The 25729-nt window shown below is 45.7% G+C and overlaps 1 protein-coding gene across 1 annotated transcript in view; it reads left to right on the top strand.

Annotated features, from left to right (window-relative positions):
* The window catches only part of DYNC2LI1 (dynein cytoplasmic 2 light intermediate chain 1), an 809324-nt gene that overhangs the window by 317301 nt on the left and 466294 nt on the right, over positions 1–25729 (top strand). The window contains exon 6 of the mRNA XM_069608461.1: positions 14298–14484. Coding sequence (XP_069464562.1) covers positions 14298–14484 — 187 coding nt within the window. The remainder of the gene's footprint in view (positions 1–14297; positions 14485–25729) is intronic.

The following is a 25729-nucleotide window of genomic DNA, read 5'->3' as shown; positions in this document are numbered from 1 at the left end:
GGGCCATCCAAGGGGATCTAATAGAGATAGAGTCCCTGTTGGGGGAATCCAGGTCACTGCTATCACTAGGTCCCAGACAAATGCTCACAATGACCTCTCAACTGCACAATGGAGTAAGGAGACCCCAGATTCTGATTTGATTATGGCTTAAAAAGGGGATCCAATAATTGGTAAGTTTTATCAACACATGGAGGACCCAGGGAACTTTCCCCTGACGGATACTGATTACATAGGGAAAGAGGACCTCAGAGTGTTGATGAAATGTACAAAAATGTTCTGAATCCAAGACGGTTTGTTGGTAAGGAGATCCCTAGCTGGCCATGATCAGTGGGTGGTCCCTACCTCATTTCGAAGCCTGATGTTAAGTCACGCCTATGATGCGGCCACAGCCAGTCATAGGGGGTTTCATACAACACTTGAAATCTTAAAGAGAGGTTGTATACTGGCCACACATGGGGCAGGACCTCGACCAATACTTGAAGGGGTGTCTTGTTTGTGCACAATTTCAGCCAACATCCCTCACACACCATGCACCTCTCCAAAAGAGGGGGATGACACTGCCATGGTCAGATTTGCAAGTAGATTACATTGGGCCCGTGATTTGCTCCTCTAGGGGGAACAAGTACATGGTGACTGTGACATGCTTGTATACTAAATGGTTGGAATGTCTCCAGGCCCCAAACTGCAAGGCAGAAACAGAAGCTGCCTTGATGATCAACCACATCTTTTTGCGTTTTGGAGTACCCCAAAGGATCGAGTCAGAAAGAGGTAGCCATTTCACCAGTGAAGTAATGACAAAGATGTTGGAGATACTTGGGGTCAAAAGGAAGCTACATATTGCTTACTGGCTAGCCTCTAGTGGTGCAGTAGAGAGATATAATAGAACAATTGTGAGCATATTAAAATAGTTTGTGGCAGATTCTGGGCCAAGTTGGGATATTCAATTACCTCTTGTCCCAATGGCCATCAGATCTACCCATTCATCTGCAACTAAAATGTCACCATTTGAGCTGATGACTGGACGCAGGATGGTGCTTCCCCAGCATCTGCTCTATAGAACTCAAGAGCAGACATTGATCAATGCCTCCACAACTCATGAGTATGTTGAAAATCTAAGAAAACACCTTCAACATGCTTTTGCTCAGCGAAATCTAGAAAGATAAGCCGACCACATGAAGACCCACTATGACTTGAAGACTACCAGGAAAGAATACACTTATACAATTTCCAAAGGAACCAGGCCAAACAGCGAAAATTTCTGCCTACCTGGATGGGTCCTTTTGAAATTGTAGACAAGATCTCACCAGTCGCCTACAACATCCGCCTCCCCAAAGGCAGTTTGGCAGAGGGGGAAGATAAGTGGGTCCATATTAATCAACTAAAGTGTTGCCATCCTAGGCACACTTTTCAGCAACTGGAGGAGTCTTCTGGAACCCCAGAGGTGGCCACTCCAAATCCATAAAACTCCAACTATAAAATATTCCACATATAGCATATAAAATACAATAATACAAATGTGTCCTGATTTATCAAATGTATGTGTCTGCCCCACTACATTAATAGTGGTGGGGAAATGTCAACAAATATGTTTTTGCTTTGTCATCCTAGGAGAGAGATAATATATAGTTGATAGGAGACCATGGAGACTAACCAAAGACGACTACCCGGGGACCGGGAGCAAAGATCCGAGGGGCCTGGAGTATCGCTCAATACTCCCATCAGGACTGGCGAGGAGAACCGATTGATCCACCCCTGATGGAGGAAAAGATGATGAACTTTGCCATTTTTGGAATCAGAAGAGATGAAACTGACATCCCAGTCTTGCAAATTCCCATTGATGGTCGATCAATGGCAATCGCAAGAGGGGGGGTTTGTGGGATGTTTCAACCCACTAGTCCAGGCCCTGCTACATCACTATGCATTACTTGCAGCAGAAACATCAGAATGGCCGATGGAAAGCATGCTGCTCGCTAAAAATCACCAGAAAGTGCGCAGTGAAAATCTGAAAAATAGACCGCCATCCACTTTTGCCTATGTCAGTGGTAACACCGGAGACCACTGCCAAAATCCATCATTTGGCTGCCCACAGAGCAAAATCATTGCAAAAGAAACACAGCTATTTTAAAAATCTGTTTTTCCCTGGTTATCAAAATTGCGATAATCATGGCTCACAAACTACCTAAAAGATCCAACCTCCTTGTTGGTGTTCCACATCATTCTACTGCAAGAATCCACATAAATACAATGTCAGCAAGAATCATATGTTACCATGACAAAATCCACTTTTAAAGATAGTTGATGGAAAGAAATCTGTCAAAAATGGGTGCCGTACCGTTACTCGTCTCCGACAGGCACTGGTGATCTCTAAATCTGACAGGAGAAACTTGTGTTTTCAAAGCTAAACATGTCAAAGAAGGGATTTCAATCAAAATGCCATATAGAGTGCCACACATTTGATTTTCATGTTGAAAAAGACTTGAATTACAGGTAGGTTTGCTTATTTCAAATTTATAAATGTAATTTTTTCTCAAGGAACTATATTACAATTGATCAAAAGGTTACCTGATTTAGCTAAAACTCCCAAGAGGCTTTCTTTCCCTGAGAATCTCACACCTTGTTCATTCCCACCAAAAGGAGAGGATTTCGCATTGGCATGTTAATCAGAAGGGGAGGAGATTTTCTCTGCTGCCCTGAGCAAGAAACAATGGGTTCCTTGAACTGAATAAGAATGCTAATTCGGGTGCGACTGACAACTACTACTCTGGCAGGAAGACGAGCCATGTGACCCTCTGACTCAGCCCAGCTTTGGAGGCGGGCCAGACTAAAATGTGGATTTGACATTGGATTAAATATATGTTTAATGAAAATACTTCTAAAATATTGTACCGAACTGATAAAAATATGAAACTTAGAGATTATTAAAAATGAAAATTTTGCTCACAGTTTAAAACTAATCTGGAAGCTGTGCGATGTTCTGAGACTGAACTACAAATGTTTTATTAGTGTAGCTAGTGTGGGTGTGCTAGGAACATAAAAAATTACAGAAGTATGACCAGATGACATGTGCATGTATATGTAAAAAATTGTACAGATCCGAAAATGTGTAACCCACCAAAAGTGTGAAAAAGTTGTCATTTATGAACTAAAGCTCGCAGGAAAATGAACAGAAATATACCTTAAGCAATCTGTCATATAGTTATGTATTATTAACAAGTTGTGCATCTTGGAAATAAGTTTTTTTGGTGAAAATAGATATCCTAAGTAAAAGCAAAGGGGAGGTTCTTCCCTAGGGTGTAAATGGCAGCATCACTATGACACACGACACACTGTTCCCTTCTCAAATCTGGGGACAGGGAATTCTCTGACCAATCAGATCCTTGGAGGGTTGGGCATAGACCATCAGCCTCCCCACCCACTTTGGAAAATGAATAAATAGGGACTGTTGAGGACCCTGAAACAGACACACTTTCCACTAAACTGATTCCTTGGCGAAGAACCCTGCAGGAAGATCCAGACTCCAGACTCTCGAAGCAGACCCAGAATCCAGACTCTAAAACTTTGAAGCAGAAAGGCCCAATCCAAAAAGCGGAATCCTTTTCAGCAGGCCTTCAGAATCTTTTGAAACCTGATTCTAACCCCTAAATTTCCAAGGGGCACCACAAAATCCAACAGCCTGGCTGAACTGTTTTGCTGTTCTAGCTAAGAACCTCGTGCTAGAACTAAGATCCAGACCCATAGAGCAGAGCTGTACCCAGAACCAACCCGTCAGACCCAGTCCAAGAGGCAGAACAGACCAGAGTGCCTTGCTGAGAGCAGAGTCAAGGTGCCCTGATCCTATCCAATGACGAGTGAAGTCCAAACCTTTGACCAGATCTTTGACAGGCCCATTCCATTCCATTCCAAAGCCATAGGAGTAAGTATTTAATATAGAACTGTCCATAGTCATCTCTTAGTTTAAAGTAATCCTATTCGATCCATTTCAACCTGTCCAGAACTACATTATAGAATCTTGTGTCCGTCCTGAATTCTTCTCATTATATAGTCTGTGATAATTATAGCGATAATCATCTGTGCGCTGATATTTTCTGATGAAAGTCAAGTGTCCTGGCGATCAACAATCGGAGTGGAAGGCGCCCTGTCTGGTGGTTGTCCCGTTGGGTATCTTGTACTTTCATAGCCCCTTAGTATAAGTCCATATCGATTCCTAATCTTGACTCTGAAAAATCTACCTTCACAAAAACCTCTGTAACTTTTGAACCATACGTCCTAGAGACGAGATTTAAATGTCATTTTGAAGCTAGCATCCTCAGCTTTCAAACAATCCTTTCCGTAATCGCGTTTCCTGCACGTGGAAAAGTTGGTTCAATTTCACCCCATGTAAAAATAGCTATTTCTTGCTTTCAACTTCTGAATTTCGTTTTCCATCTGCTAATCATTCTGCTAATCATTCTACAATCCTTGCTAGTGTTGACCTGAACCTATCCTAAGCCACTCTCACTAGTTCTGAATCTCATTTAGCGAATTAAAATCATTTTTAGCATTTTTCCCATTCAATTCAAACTACATTTAAAAGCAATTGACCTGTTTAAAATCAGCCCTGTTTTTCTCTGCTTGCTGGGTGGAAGTGGGATTGAACTGCATTATTGATTGTTATTCCTGATACCTGTGTGCCCTCATTCCATATCTTCATGTTGCATGTAGGGGGGAGTGAGTAGTAACGGGGGAAAGAGTGATCATGTTGTCTTTTGATTGAAATCATATCAAGTTTTATTTCTGTGTTGCATTTCTTCCTATCATTGCATTTTCTTGAACCCATTCAAAGTGTTCTCTGCTACATTATTCTTCCTATTTCTACTCCTAATTGATTAAAGAGACTGTTGATATTGTAATATTACCCATTGCTGATCATTGTTCATATTCATAAGTGTGGTATTCCGATATTATTCATATTCATAAAAGTGTAATGTATCTATTGTTCAATTCTTCAAATAAATCTTTTAATTTGCAAAACCTATTTCTTGGTTCAGTGAGACCGGGGGAATTCAAAGAGAGGGGCGTTTATATAAGGGTACATCATCCAGAATTAAACTAACTTTTGACATAAAAATATATTAGGCATCCCATACTAGGCATTGACTTAGTTGGAGTGCTGGATTGAAATCATTTACAAGCTATACACAATTTAAAGCATAAGGGATCATACATAATGGACAAAATGACGTGTTTGTATCTAATGTAGGAGTCAGATTTGAGGAACACTATTTACTAGCTCCTTTTTCCCTAGTGGTAGCTTCTGGTCACTGGTTAATGCTGGATACCCAGGGGCAGTTTTTAGCTTCTGTCTAACAATCTTAATTTCAATCCCTGCAGAATATATTGGTGGATTGATTAAGCAGGATGACATGTTCACACCAGAGGAACTGGCTGAAGATGTCCCTTTAATACAAATCCGTATATCAGTTCATCTGAAAAAGACAGTTTCTACTTACATGGATAATCCAAGGACATAATGTATGTGTCCCATATGAATAAGTCCCATGTGCTTCTTTTTTTTTTAAAACACTTTTTATTTGTCTTTTTGTAAACACATCAGCCAAAAAACAGGTTCAATTTCCCCCCCCCTTAACACCCCTTCTTACAAACAATTTTAATTGGCAGTTCAGTACAACAGTCCCTCGGCCACCCCCCCCCACCCTCAAAAATCAGTCCTACCTCTAAATCGTCCAGGCTTACCCAACCTAACGACCCCTCCCCCCTTTGAAACAACCCCCCTCCCCACCCCAACTCCCAAAAAAGATCTTCAGTTTTCTCTAGCCACAGCAGCCCAGCACAAATATCGATCGTTCGTTGAGATTAGAGTCAGCCCATCTACAAACCACATCCCCGAAATCCCTCCTCTCCCTTATCATCGCTTCTCCTCCAGATACGTCATCTCACGGAGGGCGCAGATCATTGTCTCTTGCAAGGTCGTTCAACAATTGGGACCAAAGAACCGTTACCTCCCCCGCATCCTCCTCCATCTTCAAATTCTGCAAAACCATCAACTCCGCTAAGCCCCATCTTCGTACATCCTTCCTCCACAACTGAATTGTCGCACCCAGGGGGGACTTCCACGCAATCACCAATCGACGTTTCGCCAGTATAAGTAGAAAACGACCCATTCTGTTCCGCAATTTATTATGTTTCCCCCCCGGTAGGTCCCCCACAGACAAATCTCTGGGTTTCTCTCCAGGTTGGCTCCCAGTAGCTCATTTATTCCCTTAAGCACCTCATCCCAGTACTCTATTATTACCCCACATTCCCAAACCATATGCCAAAACCCTGCCTCCCCTAACCCGCATCTGGGGCAGTCACCCGAATGTTTTCCACTCATCGCCTTAAGTGCCACTGGGGTAATATACACCCTATGCAAAATATTAAATTGGACCAACTGAAAACGGGCATTCCTCGAGGATTACCGAACTAGGTCCCAGACCCTCTCCCACTCCTCACTCCAGATCGGGCACCCCATATCCGCTTCCCACTTCTCCTTAACTTTCAGCTCTCTTTCTGGCGGTCTCTCTCCAAGGTCCTTATATACCCGCGAAATACGTCCTCTTCCCCCTGCCCGATCGAGTAAAACTCGAAGAACCGGGCATGATTCCGGCTCCTCAGGTATCCCCTCCCATAACTCTGCCATCCTCCGAATCACCGCCCCATATGCCAGAAAAACTCCCCGTGGCAAGTCAAACTTCTCACACCACTCGCTGCAGGTAAGGAGCTGCCCTCCCTCAAAAAGGTCCTCCACTGTTTTGCATCCCTTCTCCCATAATCTTCGTATCCCTACCCTCCCAATTGCCTGGCGGAGTTTCTGATCAGCTCCCCATGAGAGATTCTTTTCATAACGACCCTTAACTCCCCTACCACCCACATATTTCCTCCACGTTTCCCTTACCGCTTCAAAAACCACTGACGTCCCCACATTGCCTAGTGGATACCACAAGAGGTCCGCCGGCCTACATTCTCTCTGCAAAGGCCCCACCAATGTTCCCAGGGGTTCCGCCTCCGGATGATCCGACACCAACACCGATTGCAATTGTGACACCACGAAATACTTTTCATAATCCGGGAGACCCAGAACCCCACTCTCCCTCGGTCTCCGCAAGGATTGCAGGGACACCCGTCTCCTCCCTGAATCCCAAAGCAGTTGCCTGATCTTGACATCCAACATCCTAAAGAACACCTTTTTTACCACATACGGTATATTTGCAAAAAAATACAGCAGCCGCGGGAGGATTACCATTTTACATAATGCCACCCTACCCATCAGTGAGAGTGGTAAAACCCTCCAGAACTGGATGGAGTCTTCTTTCTTAGATAAAGCCCTCCCAGTATTGTGCACAAACGTGTCCACTACCTCATGGAACACCCGCACCCCCAGATATCGAAAGGATTCCGTCTCCAATCTTATACCCAGTTCCGGTAGATCCTGCTCTGAACATTCTCGTAGCGCTCCCAACGGAAACAAAACCGACTTCTCTGGGTTTATAGGGAACCCCGACATGGCTCTGAAGTTTCTCAAGATTTCTAAGAGGTCCGGGAGGAATAATGCAGGGTCCCCCACATATAATAACAAGTCATCTGCATATAGGGACACAATGTGCCTCTGGCCATCAACCTCAATTCCATCCTCACCCATCTCCTGCCGCAGGTACGCCGCCAGTGGTTCCAGCGCCAAAGCGAACAAAATTGGGGAGGGTGCACACCCCTGCCTAGTCCCTCTGTCCAACTCCCACGTCTCCGAAACCCAGTTGTTAGTTTTTACCATTGCAAGCGGTTTTGTATACAACAGGGACAGCCATCTACTCATATTTTCCCCAAATCCAAACTCCCGTAACACCCGGAATAACCACTTCCATTCCAGGGAGTCAAACGCTTTCATTGCATCAAATGACGCTTTAGCCATGTCCCGCTTCTGTGACTTCACCCGATCCATCACATGATGTAGCCGGGAGATATTCCCTGAGGTGTTCCGGCCCCCTATAAGCCCACATTGATCAGGGTGTACTAGATTCGGCGCAACCGCCGCCAGTCTGGCCGCCAAGATTTTCCCCAGGATTTTCCCATCTACATTTAAAAGCGAGATGGGCGGGTACGCCTCACAATTTCTCATATCTTTCCCCTCCTTCAGGATCACCGTGATCACTGCTTCTCTCATCGATTCCGGGAGACACCCTCCCTGAAACACCTCCTCATAAACCCGCAGAAGCTGTGGGACAAGTAGATCGGAAAACTCAGCATAAAATTCCACCGGGAGACCATCACTACCCGGCGCTGTACCCCTTCTCATAGCCCGTATCGCCCATCGTATATCCTCCTCCCCTATGGGGGTCTCCAACACCCCTCGGCAACCCTCACCCGGCTTCGGCAATTGGAGCATCTCCATGAGGTCCTCCACCTTCACCTCTACATACCCCCTCTCACCTGTATAGAGCCCCCTGTAGTATGCCACAAAGGCCGCATTGATCTCTCTTTGCGTCCCAACCATCCCACCGTCATTAGACCGGACCTGAGTTATGACGCGGCTCAGGGTTTCCCTGCTAATTAGCCATGCTAAAAGTTTGCCCGCCTTATCTCCCTCCCCGTGGAGCCTCACATCTCGTCTGCTATCATCAAAGTGTGACAGCTCTGCCAAGGTCTTCTGGTGAAGCTCCAGTGCTTGCGCCAGGGTTTCCCCCACCTCTGCCCCCCCCGCTACCTCCCTATCCAAACTCGCTATCCGGGCCTCCGCCCGCTGTAGCGCCTCTAAGAGACGTTTCCTCATCCCTATTAACATGGCCAGACACTTCCCTCTAATGGTCGCCTTAAAGGCCTCCCATAACATTCCCCTAGTGCCCACCGTGCCCTTGTTCAGTTGAAAGTACTGCCCAATATCCTCTCTGAGCTCCTCCACAAACGCCCCATCTCGCAACGCTTCCCCCCTCAACCGCCACAACCGCTGCGGTGGGTGTTCACTGTGCCCGCCCAACGTTGTCACCAGAGGAGAATGGTCCGATAAAACCCCCCCCCCAGATACTCCGTTTCCCCAAAATAGTGACAATACTCCCTTCCCGCAACAAGTAGTCCAAGCGCGAGTAGGAACCATGTGCATTCGAGTAGTAGGAGAAACCTCTCTCCTCCCCATGTTTCTCTCTCCAGAACTCTACCAAGTCCAATTCCCGCAGTATCTCCGGTAGTGATCCCGCCATACACTTCTTTGATCCCCCTCTAGTACCATGACAATTAAAATCTCCCCCCCATATTATAATTTCCCCTCTGTAAGCCCCCACCATCTGTAACACTGAGGGGAAATACTCTTTGTCATCCGCATTGGGCACATATGAGTTGACCATACACAGAGATCTGTTCTCCCATGCACCACGTACCAAGACCGTCCTACCCCCCCCCCATCGGTCACCCCTGCTCCAGTTTCAGCGGGACCCCCCTTGCCACCCAAATAAGAACCCCCCTCATCTGAGTGGAGTATGTTGTCCCCCGTACCTGACCCCCCCACTGCTTCTTGATCTTCCCCAACACCTCTACATCCACGTGTGTCTCCTGCAACAGGGCCACCTGTATCCCCTGCCTCTTCAAATATTTCCCCACATTCCTCCTTTTCTGATAACTCCCCAGCCCCCGCACATTCCACGTCCCAATCTTCAATCCCCCCATTTTATTCTGTCGGCATACCAGAACTGTGCCCCCCAGACAACCCCTCCTCCACACCTATGACTCGACCCCTTCCGCCTCTTCCCATGCCTAGCTGCTTTATCAAGGTTTACCTCCAATAGCCATACCCCCCTTGCCCCCTCACGCACCGATCCCCAACTTGGTGCCTTCTACCCCAACCCCCCCACCCGCAACCCTTCCTCCACCCTCCCTTCCCCCCATTCCCCCTCTCTCCCCTATGCTCCTTTCCCTCCCCTCCCACCATAACAGTAGACCCACTTCACTGTTCCGCCTCTCTTATCTCTCTCCCACGAGGCTGGAAGTTAGTGGCATCGGTTAAACCAGGGCCTTCACCACCTGCGCTATGCAGCCCCACCTACATCTCCCCTCTCCCTCCCCCTTACCACCTCACTTCCAGGAGTCCCGCCTGCCGGGGGCCCCCCTCCGTGAGCCCATATCAAACTTAGTCCACCCTTTCCCTGCCTCAAACTGACCCTCCCCCAGGGCTAGCCGGAGAGGGATCCTCTTTATGTTGCCCCATGTCCAACCAGTTCCACACCTCCTTCGGACTAGTGAAAAACCAGGACTTCCCTCCTGACAACACCTTCAATTTTGCCGGGTAAAGCATCATATACTTTAAATTGAGTTCTCTCAGACGGCTCCTCACCGCGTCATAGGATTTCCTCTGGCGTTGTACCTCGAGCATAAAGTCCGGAAAGATCCTCAATTTGCACTTCAAATCGCATATTTACCCACCCTGTGAGCATCCTGCAGGATGGCGTCACGATCTCGAAAGTTCATAATCTTAGCTACCAGCACTCTCGGCGGGGCACCCGGTGGCGGAGGCCTCCCCGGAACTCTATGTGCCCTCTCCACTGTGAAAAGATTTGACATGCCCCTGATTCCCAAGACTTTTAGGATCAGGTTTTCCACAAACAACTCTGCACTAGGGCCCTCTTCCCTCTCCGGGACCCCCACCAGACGGATGTTGCAGCGCCTGGAGCGACCCTCTGCATCCTCAGCTCTAACTTCTAAGGTACGAGTGGCGCCTATTAGGCCGCCACCTGGTTTTTCAGCCTTTGGACGTCATCCTCCACCGTGCTGACCCTCTGTTCCACCTCTGTAACTCTCTTGCAGACTTTGCGGAGGTCCGCCCTCACTAGCGAGACATCCACTCGAACCTCCTTAATACTTTCCTGAAGAGTATCTCTGGAGACCTGTATTGCCTCCATTAACAAATCTAAAGTCACCGGACTTCTTTCCTCCCCTAGTGGGATCTCCTGCCGGTCCGGGCCCTCTTGTCTCTGAGGCCTCTCTTTCACTTCTGTTTATTTCTCCACCCGTTGCTGGTTTTTCCCCATGGTTCCCAGCTCCCAGAAGGGGCCCTCCAAGCACAATTCCGGAAGCAAGGCCCCCCTGACGGTCTCGATCCTGTGTCCACCTACTTCTCCTGTGTATCCCCTTTGGTGCCGCCACCCTCCGCCACTTCCACCCTAGCAGCCTGGCTACGGCACTGCGCTCCAAGCTGCACTCCCACTTCTTCAAGGCCGATCCCCCAGGCCCTCTCCGCACTCCACACTCCAATCCAAGGGAGGGGGGGGCCTCCCTCCTCATGACACCCCTCAAGGTCCTCATTGGGGCTGGGTGTATAGCCCAACCAAAATCAGGTAAGGAGACCCCCAGGACCCCCTCCTCCAAAGGGACCTCAGTCTCTCACTTCAGTGTCTCCTCCAAGGGCCCGCCCAAGCCCACAGCCAGGGGGAGTCGCCGCCTTGTCCCCCTGCCTCACACCAATGGCGAGTCCATGTCACTCCCAGCCACCTCGTCCTACGTGCCGAGCCGACACCTGGGCTCCCTTCCTTCCAGGGGCCTGCCACCAGCAATACAGTCATTCTACAGGGCTCCTTCAGCGCGGGTCCCCGTCCCCCTCCTCCTCCCGGGGACCCGTCTCACCTCCGGTACCGCTGCCGCCGCTCCGGCAGCACCGCCTCCTCGGCTTCCCACTTCGTTAAGGAGCCTGTTCCCTGCAGCAGGGCTTGAGCTCCAGTCCCCGCTGCAACGCTAGATGGCCCCCCTTCTCCCCGTCCTCCGGGCCGCTCCTCCTCCGGCTCCCCACCGGGTCTCCTCCTGCCACTGGCCCCGCGGGTCAACCGACGTCTTCTTCGCCAGCAGCTCGTTTCGGCGCCCGCCGCCGGCTCCGAGGCTCTTCTCCCTCCGCTTGCCCAATCCATTCCCCCACCACAGTGAGGGGTGCCTCGGGATTCCCTGGGATCCTCACCACCACTGGGAGTCACCCTTCAGCACCAGCCCCCACAGGCTCCACACGACTCGCCGTCCTCTCCCTTACAGCTCCATCTTGGAGCACTCTTCCCGCCGAGACGCCGAATTTTTCGGCTTTACAAACAAGACCCCCGCAGCTCCACAGCTCTGCTCAGTCAGATTACTGGACACTACGACAGTTCAGCTCCACTCCCCAGCATTCCGTATCACATCTATGGGGAATACACACAGGATTTCATGCGGATTTCAGCAGCCGCACAGGAGCTCCTGAGATTCCCCTGTGCATGGATCGGCAGTTGGCCACGCCCCCCCCTGTGCTTCTTTGAGGATGTGTTCCAAGTCAACTGTAGGAGTACATGTTTTTATTATCCCTTCCATTTGCCTTGATCAGAACATTGATTGAGAAATCATTGAATAGCCAATTATGTTCAATGATTGTGCTTCCCATTTGGCTCCAGCTTCATATTTCTGAATAACATCTCTCTGTAGGAACCAAGAACTCCAATCCTTTCATCACTTAATGGGTTTGCTTCCTATTTCCCGAGGTGCTTACCATTATTCATCTTGGCTGGTCTCAAAAAACAAATCAGTATCGAATAGTCAGCCAGGAGGCGGTTCACTAGGCATCAGTATAAAATGAATATGTAATTTCAGTGATTGGACTCTTAAAAATAAGGTTGATTTTCTTTACCTTGTTTGGTCCTTTATTTCCCTCTTTTCGTCCATCCAGATGTAGTTAACGGGTGCCCAAGATAATTTGGTCATTAATTGTTTCTCGTTGCAGAACCCAGTTGTATTAATCATCTTGCTTTGTCACAGGAAACAAACCATTATCCTTCAGGCAGCCAGGTAGTAGGTCATTAGGCACCAGTATAAAATAAATGCATAGTTTTAGTCATTGGCCTCTTAAAAGTATGACTGACGTGCTTTACATTGTTTGATCCTTTCTACCCCACTTTTTCAGTCTGCCTTCTATGTATAGTGAACTGGTGCCCAATAGAAGCTGTGAGTGTTTCTCACTGCAGAAACCGTTTGTAAATCACATGTTTGTGAAGGGGTAGGGCGCATTCTGTTAAGGGTCACATTTTATGATCTTGCTTATGGCTAACACACTTTTGTAATCGCAATACATCAAAGACCCTATACCGTTTTTAGAGGGAGCAGCACATTCTTCAATGTGACCTTATTTTTTAGGTAAGGTCTTCATATGTTTATATTTGGCTCACAGTGTGGTTTGCTATATATACCTTGTGTAGGAATCTATAAAGAGCGCCAATCTTTTCTGTATAACTCTGCAGTCTTCTCAATGCTTACTGCCCTTGCTGCTTATATTGTGCAGCATTAAGGTTAACCTGCATTGAAGAAGCCAATATGTCTGTCTTCTTTATTGGGGAAAAGTGTTTTATCTGTTGTATTAACAGGCGGCTTGATGTGTGTTTGTGTGAGCATTGTTGTGTTAATTGATTACATGTTCAATGCATGTCTTTGAAATGGTATGTGCTATGTAACACACATGTCTTTGTGAATAGTGTAAGGTTCTGGCACGTAACACATCTTAATGTTATAGACATGGACTGATTTGGAAACTTTTTCAGCAGCCACGAAATGCCACTGTATTGTCTGTTGCTCCACTTAGTGACGCTGCTGGTTGTGATTTATGATATATGTCTATAGCAAACACCAGCATCGTTTTAATGGGTTTAAAAAGGCTTGGAAAAAAACTTTTCAACTGAAATGTGAAAGTAGAATAAGCCATTTGAGCCAAGTCACATATGCTACAGCACCACCCAGAGCCATATAAGCAAAGCATTGTGAGTGTACAAATTAGCGCAAAAGCAAGACTTTAGCTTTAGAAAATAGTCTTTGCACTGCACGGAGGATCCCTAATAAAGGTGAAACCGGTATGCAGTTGCCGGTAGCCTTAAGAAACGTCCGTCTTTTGTTGAAAAGGCTATGTATAAAATAGCACTTCCTGTAAACCAAGACCATTTTCTGGAGTATAAAGGCTTGCCTTTGGACGAATTTGCATATACAAAATGCATTGTTCATGTGGCTCTGGACTGGAGGTGAACTTTCAGTGATTGCTACTAGGTGGCGCTTTCGCGTGTGTGACGTGGCTCACATGGCTCATTCTGCAACAATATTCTCCTAAATGCCATTGCTTCAATAGTTTTTTTTGTTTGTTTTTTTTTACACATGCTCGGAGCCTGCTTTGTAAAGCTGACTCGGTTTGTTTTACAAACTGTGTTATCCCCTCCTAAAAGAAATTCAAGCCTTGTAAACGCTAATGATGGCATACAATCCTCACTGGTGCTTTGTTATTTTTGCAGAACGTTCTCTGTAGTTATGGTTTTGGATCTGTCCAGACCAAATGAGCTATGGGCTACCATGGAGAAGCTCCTGCAGGTCACTAGAAAGCATCTGGACAAGCTCTTAAGTGAACTGGGTAAAACAAATTCTAAATTGGCGAATGAAATCAAACAGAAAGCGTGGCGAATTCTACCAAAGGACCATGCAGTAAGTGTCATTTTCGAATTGATTGCATGAATATTAAAATGTTTTATATAAAATGACTTTCAAAAATGTATAATGGGGAAACATTACTGAGGATGATGGCTAGTGAAAACTTCCAATGGTCCCAGGCTATCTCGCATGAAAATTGAAGAGGTTGAAGAGATCCTGAATAAGGACAGGGAGTCACTTTGTCACTCTGTCACTGTCGCGCATTACCTTCTACCTTTCTCTATAAAGACATGGCAAGTTGCATTGTGGATCTTACTATAATGTTTTCTAAAACAAGTCATCAACTTTCTCGCAGTGACCTGTACGTAAGGCGTCACAGTCTTCATCCAACCAGATATTATTAGCATGTACCAAGTACCAACATAAAGATTTGATAAACAGGAGTTTTCAACATCTACTTACAGCTCCTAAGGATTAAACATCACCCAGTGAGCAAGATCTATGTGTGGAGAAAAAGGAAAGGGTAGTATGTATAATGTGTGCTGCAAACCCAACTTCCCCATGAGATTCAAGCAGTGCCACTTTTTCCATAAAGTATAATAAGTTACTGAAATTATATATTTTTGAGTACATTGTAGAGGACATGAAGGGAAAACAATCTTTGGCAATACCAATAGTTTTGGCGTTTACTATTGTTCTTTATATTTTGTATTTATAGACACCAGGGTGCAAGAAGGAGGGTGCAGAGTTTCAAAGGATGATGCGATAGTGGGTGCATGTGTGCGATAGAATAAGAAGGTGAATAGAGGAAGGGAGGAGGCCATTGATAGAGGGTGCATTGGTGATGAGCAAGAGGAAATTTGAGCAAGAAAGAGTGAGAGTGTAAAAAACCAGCACAGAGATAGTGACAATTCAGAGAGACAGCACAGAGAGAGCGAGTTTGGCAGCAGAGAGAGAGAGAGAGAGAGAGAGAGAGAGAGAGAGAGAGAGCAAGGCAGCGCAGAGAGAGCAAGGCGGCACAGTGAGAGACAGGCAGCGCTGGAAGAGTGAACAAGGCAGCGCAGAGGGAGCAAGGCAGCGCAGAGAATGTTATATTGCAACATTGGCGACGCAGCTCATCACCCTTCTTGTATCTTTAAGTGGACTAGGCGCACAACCTTAGGCCCTACACCCATACTTACCCGCTTTTATATTAAAGGTCAGTGCACAGGAATACCTGCATTCCATAATAAATTGTTAATTTCGTTTAACTCTGGGTGACAGCCCAAGGATTTACAGAATGCAGAAACAAGGCACTGCGCAATAAGTAGCAATAGCATTGTTAGGGTGTCTAAATCATTTTTGGCAAAAGCCAAGTCCTGTGCTCATAGTGGATCTCATGGTGGGGTGGGTTTTTAGATTAGGCTAATAGCATAGTTCTTTCACGTGCAATCCACTTCACACAACGGGAGTCAAGCCCGATAAACCACTGTGATATGCAAATCGGTAGTTCTCCTCTGGCGTGGCACAGATATCTAAACTGTGATGCAGGTAATCAACCAAATCATGCCCTCACTGCTCACCTGCGTGCAAAAGTTTGCCCGACATTCACAAATGCATGGGGCGAACAGATTGCGTTTCCAGCTAATTCAAACTTTCTATTATCATAATAACAAATAACATAATATAGTATTAATCTATTAAATATGCACTCAATCATTCAAAGTCAAAACATATTAAATAATTCATCACAAACTAGTTCTAAATAACAAATACAAGAAAAAGAATAGAAGTGTATGAGGGAGGAACAAGAAGAAGAAAAAGAAGAAAGGAAAAAGAAAGAAAGCATTGAAGCTGCAGACCTTCCCAAGGCCGCTCCAAATCACACGGTTTTCCGCACCCTCAACACTGCACGGAATCCGCGGCTTGCAACCCTTTTCAACCCTCTCTAAATCACACGGTTTACTGTACTTTCAATGCTTCTTAGAATCACGCGGCTCAGCCCATAAGCGCTGCAGTGAGCACCCAGCTTGCAGCTCTTCCCACCCCGCAGGGTGCTTGTGGCGTCTCTTCAAACCTGTGGATATCCACGGCTGATCAAACCTAAAATCAACTACCTAACTGTTAAGGGCAAGCTACTCCACGTTACGGGAAAAGTGCATTGAAGTGGTCATCTGTGGTCACATGTGGGAAGGCGTGGGGGCTGCCCACCTGTGATCCTCTACTGCGTGTGGAGCGAGAGAAGTAAACATGGAAGAGACTGTCCTGTGGATCCCGGGTACGGTAAGCCCGCTTATCTTTTAATCTCCTCTCGGTTTGCACACGGTGGGGTGGGAGACTGCGGGGGAGTAAAATCCCCTTTTGATCCCACAAACGCTGTAGTGCACACTCTTCAGTAGGGGCTGCATTTGGGTCAGTGACCACCAACGGAATCGTGTTGGGTAGACACACCCCCTTTGAGAGTCTATTGCCGGAACATTGTGTTTGAGCCCATTTCTGTTAATACTCTGTGAATAACATGCCGCCCAAAGCGCGCAGCTCCAAAATGATCTACAACCTGAGAAAAGGCAAGACAAGCAAATGGAATGCTAATGACAAGGATGTGAACGAATGTAATATTTTGATATCACCTCTTAATGCAAGAGGTACTATGCCAGCTTTATTTTAAAAAAACGTGACCCTCACATCCCATTGAGTCTACTGAGAAGATAACCCCTGTAACACATAATGGAGTCATCCCCTGGGCATGACAAATTTTGATGACATAGACAATAATTTGTTATTAGATCTCTGTTTGTCCATACAGAGATCAATGGTGCCCCCCCGCCCCCAGCACTATCGTCCTGGGGAACAACAAGGTGGGGACTCCCCAGAAAGCAGCTATCATTACCACCGAGGCACAGGTGCTTCAGCCGGCTAATAGCCCCTCCATTATCCCCAGCATTGGGCGCCTCCCTGAATCCCCCAACCTGTGGATTGACACTGATGAAATGAGGGACCAGAATGCAGACCACACTAATGATACGTCTCAGTCGAACTCTGCTGCAATTGCAGATGTACAGGCGTCCTTATTCTCTCTACAATTTGCCTTAAAAATCCTTTTAAAATTGTGTGGGAGAATACATGTGAATACAGTACTGCCACTCAATTTGCCAGAGCCTGGTCTGGTATTTGAAACAGAGCCGGAAGTAGTGAAGGAACAGGAAGCCCCGGTGGCCCCATTGAGCATTGAGGTGGTCGAACCTCCCATTGACGAACAAAGGACTCAATTGACTAAGAAACAGCGTAGAATGGCAAAGAGAGCTGCCTTAAAGGATGTGCTGGTGAAAGTGGCTTTGCCGCTACCCAATACAGCTAACCCACAGCAAAAATCAAGAAGGGCCAAGAAAAAGGCACTTAAGACTAAGAAACGTCAAAAAAGGGTCCTGGGACGCTCACAAGCTGGATCCTGCCGGAGAAATCTAAAGAAATATCAATAGTTAGTGGTGTCAGTCAAGATTCCATTCTCATAGATAATCACACCACTATTGATAATCAATGTTCTACTCCGCATAGGAACATCTTAAGCAGTACGCATGAGAGCACGATTTCAGACATGGAAAGTACTGAGGCTGCAAGAGAGGAAAACAGAGAAGAAAACAAGATTTTAATTGTGAAGAATCTTAACCAGAAAACCGGAGGCAAGTGGCTGCCGCATAGGGCAGTGCTTGCCAAATTACACTCAATACCCCAACTGAGAGTCTTTCGGTCTGAGGACTTCTCCTTTGTGGAGCCCTTGCATAATATGAACCCTAATGTGACTGCACTTCATTGCAAGGTTTGGGCTTCTGCGCAGCTGATATGAAAACATAGAGGCATTTTAGCGCAGGTGGGGTTAGGCGTGGATGTTAACCCTAATGATGAAGACCCGTTGATCAATGACAAATCCAAGACCCAAAAGTTTAATAACATATCTAAGCCCCCATCCATTACTGGGAAACAAGTACAAATGAGCGATATACAGAACACTCTCGTGGTTAGCTAAGGCTTTGCCCGAGGCTCTGAATAAACCCTGAATTTGCTCACTATTGTCTTGCAATACCAGGAGTTTTAAACATTTTACTGCAACCAATGGATCACTGCCCCTTATTATGATTTTTTTTAATGTTACAAGAAACATGGCTACTTACCCCCATTGTAATGGATGGTTATAAGCTATACCACACTCCTGAAAAAAAAAGGTCAGGTGGCAAGACCGTATGGAGGACTAATGATTGGGGTAGAAAAGTCTATAGCATCTAGAGAAATACCCACCGAATTTGAGGACAATATTAACGCGGTGGAGGTGGTTATATCAATCAATGATAATTGGGTCAAACTGTTGCTAGTTAATCTCTATAATCCCCATGATGCTTTGGCTAGAGAACAAATTCAAGACTGTTTACATGATTTGTTTAGTGGCTGGAAGAGCGAATGAAATAGTAATTTTATTATTCTTGCAGGTGATTTTAATTGCCTAATCAAAGAGGGAGTGGCACTACTAACAACAAGTTCCTACATTCGCTCCCGCTTATGCAGCATAATCGGAGTGACAAGGAGGGGGAGAACTAGACATGTTTTTGGAATAGCTGGTACTTAGAATGCATCAACGGGTGCACAATTAGTGACCGCCTGGGGAACTATACCTGGCGGGCTGGTGGTGCGCATCGCACTCTTGATTATGTATTCACTAGTGCTGACGTGGCATCTGTGGTGAAAGATATGAAGCCTTTAGATAATGACTGGAGTGACCATAAAGGTCTTGGTCTAATTTTTAACAGCATTATTGACTCTCCCCGGATAACTCCGACAGGCAACTTGCTTGTTAACCAAGCTGCCACGCGACTAGTGTGGTCTGAAAAGAATTAAAAAATATTGGAAAAGATATTATTGGAAAAGATCTAAAAAACGGATATGTTGGCAAAAGACTGTTAAAGTTATCTGCTCCAGAAATACTCGCAACATCTGGGCGCTTCTGGGGGAGGCGAGGGGGAGTAGGGTAACCCCGCAAATTAACTCCATAGACGCCGAGGAGTGGGTAGGTTTCCTTGAGAGACGAAATGGGAACACGGTTGAAAGTGCTGAAGCATCTTCCATAGTAAAACAAGCCCCTCCTCCATTTCCTGTACATTTTGAAGAACTTGTAGATAAAATATCTAAACTCAAAGCATCTCGCGCCCCGGGACCAAACGGCCTCTCTAATTTGGTTAAGAGGATTTAACCTGATTTTTTTGGGGCAAACTTTTTGAAAATTCTCTTTGAAAAGGTCCTTAAACAGGGCAGAATTCCCGAGACCTGGCAGAAAGCTATTCTAATACTGGTGTTTAAAAAAGGGACTAGATCTGACCCGGGAAATTATAATCTACTATCTATGTTGGACTGTTCGGGCAAACTATTCGCATCTTTACTTCTACAGAGATTACAGATTTGGGTCGGTGAGACCAGTGTTTTGGAGCGCTTTCAAAGTGGTTTCAGAACCGGATATTCAACCTACCACAATCTGGTAATTATGAACAGTCTTAGAGATAAAGTCCTGTCACCTAATAACCCCCCATTGTATGCATTGTTTTTAAGGCAGCCTTTTACACTGTCAACAGGGAGAAACTGTGGAGGAAGCTGAAGGGTATGCCGTGCCCTGAGGGGCTGCTCCATTATTTACAGCGCCTACATTATAACACCACAGTACAGTTGTAGCTGGACGGAAGCGGAACTGCCACCAGAGCGATAAAACAACTCTTTGGGGGGGGGGGGTGGGAGTAAAGCAGGGATGCGTTACTGCACCTACATTGTATAATCTATGTCTGACTTCCCTGAATACATCCGTGAGGTGCATAACTGCCCCCCTAAATGTGGTACCCAGCATTGCCTAGTAATGGCCTATGCGGATGAAGTGGTCATTCTTGACCACACATTTAGCGGAGTATTACGATCGGCAGAGAAGCTCTGGGAATACGCAGAATTAAATGAACTGACAATAAGCCATACTAAAACATAACTGATTCTTTACAGTCATGACAAGGTCAGTCGCCCTAGAATGAATATCAGAGGTCAGTAAATATCTGGGTGTGGAATTTGATTCCAATAGAAATTTTCACTCTTGTACTCAAAATCGTAAAATAAAAGCGGCCCAACTAACTGATATGATTTGCTAGTTCTCGCGCAACCAGCGTGGATATTCTATCTGGGCTGCCCGTCAATTATGCATCCAATGTCTAGTACCAATGTTGATATATGGGTTGGAAGCCCTGGTTGATATCAATCTTGATTGGCTACAGATACTGGAGGACAAGTTCTGGCGAAAGCTTCTGGGTCTTCCGCAAGGCATTCCGATGGCAATTCTGAGATTGGAACTCGGCTTGTCCTCTCTGAAATCATTAGTCTTAAAGAAAAGAGCGGAACTCTATATTAAAATACATATGAACACTGCCAACCCATTACTGATGACTGTGAAAGAGGATATGAGTGGGAACAAACAGACCAAGTTTGTGGCAGAAATGACCACTCTTTTTGAGACGATAGGATGGACTCCTAATTGGGATGACAACTTTGAACACTTGAAATACCAACTGGGGGAGCGGGTAAAGTTATGGGACTGGCAAAATAACTTTGAACATCTCGAAAGATTAAACAGTTATGGATTTATATCACACATACTTTATACTTATAAAAGGGCCCAAGGGTACTTAAACTTGTGCCCATCGGATAATTTGAGGCGCTTTATACTACGTCTGTGTATTAATCATCTACCAGTATTAACAGTGATGGGCCCCGAAAGAGCTATACCTAAAACAGAGCGCTTTTGCCGGATCTGTAATAAGGCTTCACCCGAAACAGCTAGACATGTTCTTATGTTGTGTCCCAGGTTGAGTCTATCCTATATTAAGCATTATAGTGGTTTTGTTCATAATCTGGACTACATTAAGGAAGAAGAGTTCTGGTATATGTGCACAAATACTTTGAATGTAGGCCTCCACCTGGCCTTATATAGAGTGTGGTGTATGGTCAAGAAAAGCTTGAAGTACAGTAACGAGATCAGAATTCAGAATTCATATGATCGATGGACATTCCCTACTCTTTTTCTTTTTCTTTACATATTTATGTATGTGTTTATTTGAAGGTAGTGATCTTTTTATTCATAGTAGAACAGAACAGGAAATAACTTTTAGCATATGAGTTCATTTGGAATTGAAGATGATGAATTTGATGATTAAGAAATGTTTAATCGATTAATTGTTTAATTTTTTAAATTTGTTGAATTATGTGTAAAGTTTTTGTTTATAAAACTATATCACATTTAAAATAAATAAATAAATACATTGAAGCGGAGGACTAAAGATTTAATTTGAAATAAACTTTGCAGCATTCACAAGAATATCACAAAACCATTGCATAAAATAATAAATAATTGTGCACTATAGTAATAAATAGAGACGTATTGTTCCTGAATTAAAGTCCTGTTTCATCCATAGACATCCAGAAAACAGCTCCATATGTCCCAAAACTTGTCAATTTCATCATTGTTTTTGTAAATGGCAAACATGGCAATCTGCCTTTGCCGTGAAAGCTGCCTTGCTTACAACGTGGGGTGCACCCACAATGCATTGCGCGTGCAGCACCTCCTATTTCACATCGGAATTACATTTAACTCTATTTGGCTTGAAAGACGTCATGCACATAACGCTGGCCAAACGCACTTACACATACATCACGGGCATAGCTGCCCCATAAAGCAGCATGGACCCATACCCCAATCCTGACTTTTCTGCACTAATGGAAACATCCATGGTTCGTGCTTCCACCCATTTGAACATCAACGGCTGTCCTAGCCGCCCAACAAAGCAACATGGGCCGATTCCCAAACATGTCGCGGAAATGGACACCCAAGCAGAGCAGAAAACTTAAAGTACTTTGTCATTAATGACCATACATTTCAGTAATTCTTGTAATTGCTTTTGGTGCGAACGCCACCATATTCCCACTGCAGTGCTATGAACGAGCAGCGCCTGCCGTGTTCTATAATTAATTCACGGGTCACGGCGGCCGGCACTCCAACAAAAGTAGTTTGAAACCAGCATGCCCTCTTATTTTCACCACCTTCCTTACCTCGCGCAAATTGCAAGCACAACAGACCAGCCACCTGTGGGCTGGCGTGGCCCAGTGGCCGTCATTAAACTCTGTGCCTTGCCCTGCCACACGCTGGCAGCGCAGCGCAGGCCAAACCATAAGATCTCCTGGTGCGGGCAGGCGCCTGGACGCCTGGCCCCTTCAACTCCAGCTTCCACTCTGTCCTCCTCACTCTGCATCTAAAGCCAGCATCCCTCTTCCTTCATTCCTGCTTCACTTCGGCTGGGACTGCTGAACGGGACTTCAATCAGGGGCTGCAAATAAAGAGATCAATCCACAGCAGATATTTAAACATAGTCCAACAGACGTTCAACTAACAAAAAGCATTGGTGCATACAAATATCAAAATGTAACGGCCATATAGTTAAGTGCAGTCATTTTGCTCCTACTTTGGAGCACAACAGCTCCCCGGCAAAGGCAGCAGGCCGTCGGATATGAGCAAGAGGGTCTAGGCCTTGCTGGTGCTCCAGCCATTTCATCACCAAGCATTGCCATGCCAACGCCATACACTGCTCCCAAACTCCCTTTTACAGTTTGTATTTTACTGTAGCAATGTTTTGGCAATATTTTGGTGGATTAACCACCAAAATGCGATAAAACCAATTAGCAGTTGGGTGGTGTTGTCATCCGGCATCCTAGCCAATCAGGTGGCTCAGAATGTGGGCCTTACCTCCTGCTATGAGCTGGTACTTCCTGTCCCCGGATGCGATTGATTCCACTGACTCCTAGTTTTTTCTCCCCCAACTTATCTGCTCCTACTACTCTCAGGCGTCCAGTGTACACCCTCAGTTCCTCCACTAAACTGCCCACACTACACAGCCACAGCTGCTTGCCAGCCTTGCTTTACTGAGGCAGACCATGGATATAGTGAAGGGACTACGGGTAGTTCTTTGCCATTTCACAACTTGAAAAAAAACAAAGCTATTGGCAACCTGGACAAAACACTGTGAAGTCGGGCATTCCACGGCAGGAACAGCTCTAAAAACTCGTTAGGCCCTCAGCTCAACCCTTTTAATTGGTTTTCTGGGACGTTTTTGTGGCAATAAGACCTGAGGCGGCGGGCCAATACCGCCCCAGGTAATGTCCCCGGGGCCGTAGTTAACGAAGCCCCGGGGGCATTACCGTGGGCGGTATGCCCGCTGCCGAGGGTCTTATTGCCATTAGTACCCCGGCCCGTTAGACCGGGGTACTAATGGCATTTTTTTTCTTTGTTGCATGTTTTGAAACAGAAAAAAAAATAATTAAAAAATGCCCGCCGGGAAAGGGAAAACATAGTCTGTTTTCTCTTTCCATGGTGGCCATCGGGAGCGGACGCGCTGGAAACATAAGTGTTTCTAGCGCGTTCGCTCCCAAGACCAGAAGAAAAAAGAAGGTAAGTTGGGATGGGAGGGCGGAAGGGAGGGGAAGGGGAAGATAGGAAAAAAAAAACTCGCTCCGAGCCTCCACACGGCTGGAGGATTCCATCATCCCCTGCCGGAGACCTCGGGATAGAAGGTAAGTGAGGTGGAGTGGGAGGAGGGAGGAAAGGGGATAAAAAACGGCATACAAGGGAATACCATGTGGTATGGCCCGCAAATGAGCCAATCACCACGCTGTATTCCCGTTGCGCCGCGCGTGCCAGGTAATAATGCTAAATCGTGCACACTAAACAAAAATGTGAATGACTACATCTGCCCAGTATTATGCCAATGAGCACTTGCTGACTGAGGTATAGTCAATTCCAAAAAGTATACAAAGTGGTGTGTTAATCCTTTAATCATATAACCTCATTTCACATTGTTTCAAGAGATCAACTCAATTAAACATTTGATAATAGTTTAAGAGAATCTGAACTGTGGTTTTCTAATTTTGGGATCCTGAACATCTAGTTTCACATGATATTCAAAAATACAATCAAATGTGTTGTAGAAAAACAAATGTATATTTTTTGGCACCAGGTGTCTTATAGTCCAAAGTAGCGGCAGACAGAAATCTGTATTAAGCTAACCAGGCTTTTCTAAATTACAAGCAGGCATCAAATAGCTCTCTCCATATCATTTCTGATGTATTGTCAACATGAAATCATGGATCCTCTCTCGAAAGGTATTCATTTCCACTCAGCCAGTAACGTAAACAACATCACTTTGGCATTCTGCTGCCCCTTGCTACAACTGATTGGGTAGAGCTGCGCCTCAGGCTGGATTCTAAATAAGCTTCTTTAACAGTGTATTGTCAGTTTGAGGCATTTTGAATGAACCAGTAAGTGGCAGCATCCCACCATGAGCCAGCCATTCCATTCCCCCACTCATTTGTTACCATCCAAGTTTCTGTTTTTCCACCCTATTGGTTGGATGGGGGCAGCACTTTCTCTGTGTCTCTCCTCTTTTTTGGGCAATGTTATTCTTTTTGCCGTCACCAGTCCTTGAGGGGTGCATTTTCTTTAGTTTGGATTGGCTTATTTTGTTTTCCACAAATGCTTTCCTCTTGGCACATGCTGTTAACAACAGAGTTCAAGCTGTACATTGGATGTAGTAAGTAGTTTTTTGGCAGCTGACCTTTACAGAGTCTGTGTTAACTGTCTCTGCCAATGCTAAAAAGGGCCAGTACCACAGGATGGAAGAGGTATTTGGGCCGAGCGGAGTCCATTTTCGCCTGTTTGTCCCAGTTGCATTTTCCCTGGTCCCGCCTTCTAGTCCAAGAGAACTTCCACTGCCCGTTCAGGAGTTCACTCTAGCACCACACATTTGCCTGTTTCTCTCATCGTTGAAAGTACCAAATAACATAGCTTGACATGTGGTACCATACAACATTTTCTTTTATCAAAATACAAGGTGCAGTCAATACTACAGAGGTGTGCTCCAGTCTCGTTCATGTCCCAAACAGGCAAAGGACATGCTGGGGACTTTACGTCCTCTAAGAGGGTGGAGTCTTTTTCCCTTTTTCTGCAGATAGAGTCTCTCTCTCTCTCTCTCTCTCTCTCTCTCTCTCTCTCTCTCTCTCTCTCTCTCTCTCTCTCTCTTGAATTGACCATTTATCACAATGTTTTAAACACTTCCAAAGCTCCTCATGAGGCCAGGCCTTAAGTCCCAACTTGGGTAGACTTCTCTATTTCCCAGATGTCTAGCACTCATGAAGGCCCTACTATGAAAACGTCACTGCCCAATTTGGACAGGGCTCACTCTGTAACAGAGGCTGTTAT

Source organism: Ambystoma mexicanum, chromosome 4q (assembly GCF_040938575.1).
Source record: "Ambystoma mexicanum isolate Mex_15411 chromosome 4q, UKY_AmexF1_1, whole genome shotgun sequence".
Classification (NCBI taxonomy): Eukaryota; Metazoa; Chordata; class Amphibia; order Caudata; family Ambystomatidae; genus Ambystoma; species Ambystoma mexicanum.
Note: the sequence above shows the minus strand (reverse complement) of the source record. Positions and strands in the feature narration are given on the sequence as shown.